The sequence below is a fragment of the Amphiura filiformis genome, chromosome 7, assembly GCF_039555335.1.
Source record: "Amphiura filiformis chromosome 7, Afil_fr2py, whole genome shotgun sequence".
In the NCBI taxonomy this organism is placed as follows: domain Eukaryota; kingdom Metazoa; phylum Echinodermata; class Ophiuroidea; order Amphilepidida; family Amphiuridae; genus Amphiura; species Amphiura filiformis.
Window position 1 is genome coordinate 42,786,652 of NC_092634.1, and position 8,798 is coordinate 42,795,449.

The following is an 8,798-nucleotide window of genomic DNA, read 5'->3' on the forward strand; positions in this document are numbered from 1 at the left end:
CCACCCCAGGTACTGCACACACATCCTCACCCGGATACACATAACCGCACTCAATAACATTATAACATGGATTTTGATCATTAACCAAGCATTTTATCGCCTTCATACGTCCTTAATACCATCCCGTACCCTTATCCATAACACTGTACGTAATCATTGCAATCCATGTAGATTTTCCTTCCTCCTTGTTTTCTTTTTCTAAATTACTGACTCGAGAAATATGTAAATAAATAAATAAATAAATAAATAAATAAATAAATAAATAAATAAATAAATAAATAAATAAATAAATAAATAAATAAATAAATAAATAAATAAAAAACTAAATAAATTAATAAATAAATAAATAAATAAATAACATCTCCCTAATTATAGTATGATATCTGTTTCTTTTCAAATGATATAAAATAAATTAGTAAATAAAAAGTAAAATGAGCTGATGCTTGTGGGTTTATGCCTTTATCATGTAAATCACTGAGCTTTTAAATAAATATGAGCTCTGCTTATGAAATTACTTGAAAAAGTAATGTTATAAAGTTAATTATTATGACTTCCATTTTAAGAAGCATGTCGGTTTTAGGTAAAAAGATAATTCAGTGGCTTAGCGTCATGGGGGAACGGGGGAGGGTATGTGTTGGGGTGGGTGTGGGGGTGTGTGGGGGGGGGGGGCGTGTGCCCCCAATCGAAGTGAATATTTAAAAGAAGAAGAAGAAGAAAGAAGAAATGGATGGTTCCTCCTCATCAAGCTCGCTGACACCACCTGCTTTCCCATCGATTACATCGAGTAATATTTAAAAATCTTTAATTAAACACACATATAGGCCTACTGTTAATATCATTAAATAAAACACATGTGTAAATACTATTAATTTGAAAGGTAGTGATCCATGGTGAAGACTTAGAATATAAATGGGAGGAGTTAAAGCGGTTAAAACTGATTTCAACCAAGGAGAACAGAAGAGACAAACCGACGTTTTCTCTATATACCGCAACTGAGGTAAGCTTATAATTATTTACTTGCTTTCCAATGTGTCCTACATTATGTTGATACATCGTGTACGATTGAAAGTTCCAATTATAAACTAACTAACATTCGGCTCTATTTTTCGGAAACAGATATTCAAATTATTAACAAATCATGAATTGGAAGGGCTACATGTCAATGAAAATACTGTTTTGATTTGGTCATTTTTCGGCTATGGAGTAACTGCTGGAGTCACCAGTTTTAATTCATGCTACAACATAAATTTCTTTTCATTCATAGCTTATTAGACCCAAGGACTCGAACTGCGATCATGTTTGCGATTTTGTTTTACGTGGGCATAGCCTAAGAAGTTTGACTTGAATTGGCGACCATAGTCACCGTGAAGTGTTCCTCATTGTTTTGGCACTTCCAAGTATAGACATGCGAGGGATTATGAACAGGGTCAGTCTATGCTATGCTACAAATCAATTTTCTAGTTGAAATGGGAGGGGTCTACGCATTCTACTCAACGGTTACTGAATTCACAGATTTTTTCGTCATCACAGTTGATCATATTTTAGGTAAAAAGAAGAAGAAAAATGGAACTACATTACATCGTTTGGATTATTGCGATGATCTGCAGAGTGCAGAGTGTATCATACCGAAACGTCATGAGTGAGACTGATGAGCAACGGTGTGAGGCAATTTGTGAAGACTGCTTCAAGAATACCGATGATTCATTAAAGAGGATGGGATGCTTGGAGAAATGCATTGCAGAGGGAGTAGACCAGTTTACCTGTCCAGGTAATCTTTATAAAAAATATTTGTTAAAACTCATGTCAAGCCTTTTCTTTCAAGTTATTTTTATTAATGGTATATTTTTGATCGCACAACTCCATTAATATACGCATATTGTTAAGTAATGCTTCGTTTGTGTTAATTATCGCACAGTCCCTATAAATTATAATATCATACTTTGTGTTATTTAATCATTCATATCAAAGGGAGCCAATCTTTCCTTAGTGCAGTTTCCAAGCCTTCCACAAGCCTCGCAACAGAGATTAATGATTTCTTCGTAACGGAATCGGCATTGGTCTCGGCAAGAGATTTCAAAGGTTTAGAAGCTTTATTTACGGAAGATTCCATAATCATCGTTGCTGATCAGAAGCCTGTTATCGGACCAGTCGGTAAATATAAGTAACTATAACTAATCAACTGACTGGTGCATCATGTAATTAATTCACTTACGTACTAACAAAACCGACATTACATGTAAACGCCAACAACTTTCTACTCATTGTCAGCTATTCTTTTGAGTATAGTGCTCAATAGCAGAGCTCTAAAAGGGAGAGCGTATAAAAATTCAAAGAACAGACCTTCCAGAATAGGTAGTCGTTACTCTGAGTTTCATGCCTAAAACTCAATCGTCAGACGACACGATGAAATACTTTGGAGGGACTACCATCTCTTGTGAATGTGAATGAATATACATTCCATGGTATATCAACACAGTCAAATTCAATCCCAGAATCAGTCTGTCTATCGGAGAACAGGAGCGTAATAACAACTTTTTACTCATAGTTAGATTATCTTTTTGAATGAAGTGATAAATATCTATGCTCAAGATATATTATTTTGTATGGTGTATTGTAAATGTTGGCTTTGTTTTATATTTGATTATTTTGTATGTTTTTCTTTGATGTTGCTTTTTTTGGCGCTTTGAAGTCATTGGAAAAGGCGCACCATAAATATGTTATGTTACACACCTTTAATATACGCATGTGCATTTTTATTCTATATATCTCAGCCAGAGCACACGAATTTAGAGACTACTTGATTGCAAATCCCGACATCGATCATTCGCGCTTTGATCCCGTTGACTTCGGTGAGGAAAATGGACTCATCTGGGCCAACATTATCCACACTGATTATAATAAGCAAGACGTCAAGCCGATCTCTTCAATGAGGTTAGTAGGTTTATTACAAGTGGTAGACATAGTCAAATTTAATTTGGTTAGGGACGTGTATTCAAGAGTCTGGGAATGGGATCCATGTTAATGGATATACCCTGAAGCCCAGATTTTGGGCCACTTATTGAATCTGAATGTTTGAACATTTTAAGGGATCTGGAATGAGCGTTTTGAGCTTTCGACAGTATTTTTTGTGGGACATGAGGGCACATCAGACATATCGAATTGCATTCTGAATACGAAGAATGTCTTTCTGATATCAAATAATTTTCATTATTTGAAATTCACGATAAAATAAAATAATTTGATATCAGAAGGACATTCTTCGTGCTCTAATGTCCCACAATAAATACTGTCCAAACGTTCATACCCCATCCCTTAAGAAAAACACTCATCCATATGCAAATTTTCACATTCACACAACTAAGTAAATGATGCCATTCTTTATACCAGACGGCCGAAAATGAGTTGATTTCAGCAGCAAGTCCCCGTAAATTACCATTGGTACCGATACTCCCAAGACCCGAATGATCAGCTTATTAACTGATGACAGTGCAAGGGCAAGAGGCCTGATTGGATGGTTCATTATATGGTTTTCAGATCATCAGCCTGCAAAGTATATATATATTTTTACAATTTGATTTTTTTATTCATTGAAAACGTTAATATTTAAAAAAAAATACTGTGACAAAGGGGTAAAATGAAAACAATATCTGTTACTATATTAACCGTTTAACCGTAAAGCTCTATTGGGATCAGCCTTGAGTCAAGGCTTCTGCCTTTTTCTTCTTCTTTCTTCCTTTTTTAAAAATCACTTTCACCCAGGGAAGTGCGAGTAGACTTTCGCTTGAAATTGAACATGAAACCCAATTGACTATAAGGGACCGTTCACAAACACTTATTAGAGGGCCAAAATGGGGGGCTTAAAAGTTTTGACCCTCCTAAGGGGTGGGGGCTGAAAAAAAATGACCACACATTTTCCCGTGAAAATTGAGTTTATATGCTTTTCTATGGGGTTGACCCATAATTTTCATGTCAAAAACAAGGGGGGGGGGGGGGGGCTGAAATTTTTGAGATCTGAAGGGGGGGGGGGGCAACAATTTTCGCAATGAAAAGTTTTTGCATCAGGCCCCCTCTCACAGTGTCAACACCCTGTATTATAAATATTTTTTCCATACAGCTCCATACTCCGTTGAAATCAATATTCTATTATTGACACAGATAAAGAAAGTTTACATATGCATTGTGTTATAGGACTTGCACCTGGAACTTAACTGAATGGGCTAAACGTATTCCTTTATACCTATAAAGTATAATTGTAATTCTCAAAATTAAATATATCACAATTTTTACGGGCGATTTAAAAATCTTTACGGACAAAATGCAGTAAAACATACACACAACAAACAGCAGTCGCCGCTAATTAGTGTATTGCATTTCAAGTTAGTGTACTGGAAACAAAACCCTGGTTTTACCTGAAAACAAATCGATTTTTCTTGTAATAGCAACATCATATGGGGTACTAGAGCATGCACAAATCGTAATAATGTATAGAATATAGAAACTCTGTGGTATCTCATATGATAGTCATGGTATGCTTAGCCTGAGTCGCTCGGCCTATCTCGAACAAAATCGCCATGCATAGCTGTTGAAAAACGAGAGGATTCGCTGTACTATCACGGCAATTTTTGACACGAAGATATAGGGATGATGACGATGTGCCTCTAACAAGTGTTTGTGAACGGTCCCTAAATGCTATGGTTGATATAGGCCTATATTGATTGTAGATCAATGTTTTGTCTGATGTATTTCCATGTCATTCCTGGATGTCATTCTATCCATGCACTGAGCATGCTGGGTTTGGCCACAGAGGGGCCTGAGAGTTCATGTGTCTGACCAGACCAGGGTTTCACTTCCCTGATCTGACCTGGGAATCCCTGCTGGCTGCTTACAATAGCATCAAGCACACTGTATACAAGAGACAGGGTACTCTCACACTAAAAGGACATTCCCTTCATGAGCATGGCTGGATGATGTTCTATGTATGTTGCGTGGCCATGGTTTATATGTCTTTATACCAGTGGATAGAAAGCCTGAGGACTTGGAGCAAGTGTATATTGGGATTTATTGTGTATCACCATTCTCCGTTTCATTTAATTCATTTTAATCAACTGCTTTTTTCATCTGTTCCTACTCTGGCTCTAGTACTTTATCCCCGTCAACTGAACAAATATGTAAATATGAAGATATAAAATGTAATTTGTTTTTTAAAGTCAGTATAATTAGAGTACGCCTAATACCTAAACGGCTATAAATTTTTATTTTTGCATGATACGCTCGTATGTTCGTAAAGTTTGATGGCCACCCACGTTTTGCGGTTAACTAATACCGCCAACATAAGACTAACATATGTATGGCGCCCGTGCACTCTCTTTATTCATTTTGATATCCCTGTGTTTATTCTACCCGATTTCTTTACTCAACATCAAGGATTCTCGAGTACTAATATACTATAGGATAAGCCACTCGTTTGCGCAAATGAAGTCAGTCATTCAGCCTATGCGTGATAATGCATGGCATACTAGTAGTACCCCTGTACGTGTAGGAGTGTATAACCTGTGGAAGAGATGATGCAATGTTTACGTCATCGTTTCCAAAAAAAATTAAAATGGCGAAAAACGGCGAACATTTGGTCGAATCTTTCTATTACTATCATATCGTGAAAAACCAAATAGCTGAGGAGTTAGCTCAATATGCTAGGAAAATATTATAACCGAATACCCCATGACGAGACTGGCTAAATAAGCTGTATTTTTGCTAGAAAGGGTCCGAAAAATTGGCAGTCGATGTTCGCCATCTTGGATAAATTTGGTGTACTGAAAATGCCCAGCAACTGTCAATCAAATACGAACTTGTCAATTGAATATAGGATAAGTCTGTTCCACCGTGGCAGAAGTACGCACAACGTTGTTGTGCGAACCGTGCGTAAAGTTTAGGCTAAGGTGCCTGAGCGTTACCAGGACGTTACTAGGTGTACTGAAAAAGCCTAGCAACCGTCACTCAAACTGCCGATGTGTCCATTAAACTGCCGTAAAGTGACTTCACTTTTTATACAGGGATTGAATACGAGTGTCACAGCCCTGTCAACATGCTCAACGTTTTTCTTTGCGTATTGCGCGGGAAATCCAATGCAACCCGCTGTCATCGCGCAAATACACGCGCAAACAGCAATGCTTTAGATATACGCGATAGCTTAGTAACCGTGTACTATTTTTTGGACCCTTGGGTCCGTATGCACAAAGAGTTAGACCGGGTCTAAAGTTAGACCTGGTCTAAGTGGAATTTAGTTCCACTAAATACAAAAGAACTTAAGAAAATGTAAAGGAAAATGTCCTTTCTCCTGGTATTAAATTAATGTTATTTAAGTATAGACAAAATGTTTGGCAAAAAATGTTTGCAAAAATAGTTTACAATAACATTTTTGAAAACATTTAAAAAATATTGTTGTAGTGTGTTTTCATACAAAACGTGTTTAAACGTTTTCATGACCTTTATATAACCTGACATTTTAATGTTATTAAAACGTTTTTACCTAAACCAAAAGCCAAAATATAACTTATTTAAAACGTTTTTAAAACGTTTTTTGTGTTTGCTGGGTCAATACTAAAGAATAATATATCACTAGGCCCTACATGATATAACTAGGATACTCTCTCTTGTCTCTCGTATCGGTATTTACTTTTACAGTAATCTGTGGTGGGGTTCAACATGTTCAATGTAATTTTCACCATCTGTTCAGTCTTCATTTTCATTAAACGTTTTCATGACCTTTATATAACCTGACATTTTAATGTTATTAAAACGTTTTTACCTAAACCAAAAGCCAAAATATAACTTATTTAAAACGTTTTTAAAACGTTTTTTGTGTTTGCTGGGTCAATACTAAAGAATAATATATCACTAGACCCTACATGATATAACTAGGATACTCGCTCTTGTCTCTCGTATCGGTATTTACTTTTACAGTAATCTGTGGTGGGGTTCAACATGTTCAATGTAATTTTCACCATCTGTTCAGTCTTCATTTTCACTAACTTAAAAAAGGGCTATATAAAATTAAAATAAAATACAATACTTTCCCAAATCAGAAAAATTGTACCGCGATTGAGAAACACAGATCGTTATGAAACAATTTTGACAAAATATTTCACTGAAAAAAAAACCTCGGCTATTTCATAAAGATAACAAGACTTTCTTAGCATGTGCAATAAATTTAGCATTAAAACTAATCTGATTCTTAAGGCATTCTAGAAACACTCGGATTTTGGCGGACACTGCTAAGTTACTTGCCTGGAAATATGCTCGCGCATCATATTTTGTTCAGGGCGTGGGCTTTCAAAACTCCCGCCGCATCACATCACAGTGTAGTGTTTGTATGCAGTTCGCTCAGGCATATCGATATACCATTCCCTTGCCTTTGTTGATAAACATTGAGGTCAACTTATCTATAGAAATATGAACTTTCCTGATTCCAATAGGCGTAAGTTGAAACATGTGTAAATATTTCAAGTATACAAACGAAAAAATCAAGCTTAAAAAACAAACAAATGTAAAAGATTTTGTAATAATCAGGTATTGCTCATTAAATCGATAATATAGAACTTTTTTTTTGTTCTTGCCTCAAAATTCGCCCAAGATGGAAATGAATGTTTTGAAAACTTTATACCTGTACATGATAAATGTATGGAAATACCTACTTTATAAAACGGACTAACAATACCGCATCAAGTTTATGTAAAAAAACAAAAAACAAAAACTAGCGAAAAATATGTGGAACTTATTTATCTTGTTTATAATCTCATTTGAACAGGCATATGGTTATCCTCAGACGTGTCGGTACCAAGCTTCAAGAATCCGCCATAGCCACGTTTCAATAAGTATCAGCTTTACTTGTCTTCAACTCCATACAACAGTATCATGGCCATTGGATGCTTAACTGCTTAATAGCTCATCATTATTACACCTGTTGACTGTTAACCCCTAGTAAACCGTTGCAATAAAGCTATATACCGAAGATAACTCGTGTTAAGAAGGATATCTGCTAAAAATATATTAAAGACAACTAGTAAATCGTTTAAATAATGCTATCTAAAGATAGCTCATTTCAGATCGTGTTTATTTACTGAAGATAAAGATGATATTTACTGAAGATAAAGAATTTTGGTCCAAATTTCAAATATTTTAATGGTGTTGGTCCAAATAAAAAAAAAATAAAAAAACCGAACAAACGGGTCCTAGATATTAGTTTTTAGAAATTAATTAAAAAAAGAAATTTACTCAAGAATTTTTTTTGTTACGGTGACCGAAAAAATGTTGCCTAAAAACCCGTTTTTGGGGGATTTTCTCCAAAATTGAGCATCTTTAGACCAATAATTTAGAAGGTATGAGCCCATAAAGTTCCCATAATTCCAGAGTTAAGACCACCCATTAAAATGCGTGCAATTTACTTTATAGATTGATTTCATCTGTATACTGAAGATCACTGTAACTGAAGTTGACAAATCATAAGAGATTATGTTATACATGTTACTTTTCAAAAAATCACAAATCTTGCTATCGTGTGTGTATCATAATATATGCAATTTGTGAAAACTTGATGCGTGAAGAGACCAATAACTGTATGTGAAATGACCAGAAACGTGATGTGTGATATGACCATGAACTTGATGTGTGAAATGACCAATAACTTGATGTGCGAAATAACCAACAACTTCATGAGTGAAATGACCAACAACTTCATGTGTGAAATGACCAACAACTTCTTGTGTGAAATAACTAACAACTTGAGATAACAGACGAATGTC

At 35.4% G+C, this 8,798-nt stretch overlaps 1 protein-coding gene across 2 annotated transcripts; it reads left to right on the plus strand.

The window, feature by feature from the left end:
- The first annotated feature begins 945 nt into the window (after positions 1-945).
- Positions 946-7,983, plus strand: LOC140156374 (uncharacterized). 2 transcript variants are annotated; one of them, XM_072179338.1, is made up of 5 exons: positions 946-997; positions 1,531-1,768; positions 1,969-2,151; positions 2,772-2,931; positions 7,805-7,983. In XM_072179338.1, the coding sequence occupies exons 2-5, from the start codon at positions 1,564-1,566 to the stop codon at positions 7,869-7,871; spliced, it is 615 nt and encodes a 204-aa protein (XP_072035439.1). In that variant the 5' UTR covers positions 946-997; positions 1,531-1,563; the 3' UTR covers positions 7,872-7,983. The 2 variants fall into 2 exon arrangements, with proteins under 2 accessions (XP_072035439.1, XP_072035440.1); XM_072179339.1 differs by lacking the exon at positions 946-997 and having other exon boundaries at positions 1,519-1,768.
- Positions 7,984-8,798: the final 815 nt, after the last annotated feature.

Excerpts from the sequence above, each read along its gene's own strand:
- LOC140156374 (XM_072179338.1), top strand. The coding sequence starts at position 1,564 with ATGGAACTACATTACATCGTTTGGATTATTGCGATGATCTGCAGAGTG. Across the intron at positions 1,769-1,968 it reads AGACCAGTTTACCTGTCCAG|GGAGCCAATCTTTCCTTAGT; the intron begins GTAATCTTTATA and ends TTCATATCAAAG. Across the intron at positions 2,932-7,804 it reads AAGCCGATCTCTTCAATGAG|GCATATGGTTATCCTCAGAC; the intron begins GTTAGTAGGTTT and ends TCATTTGAACAG.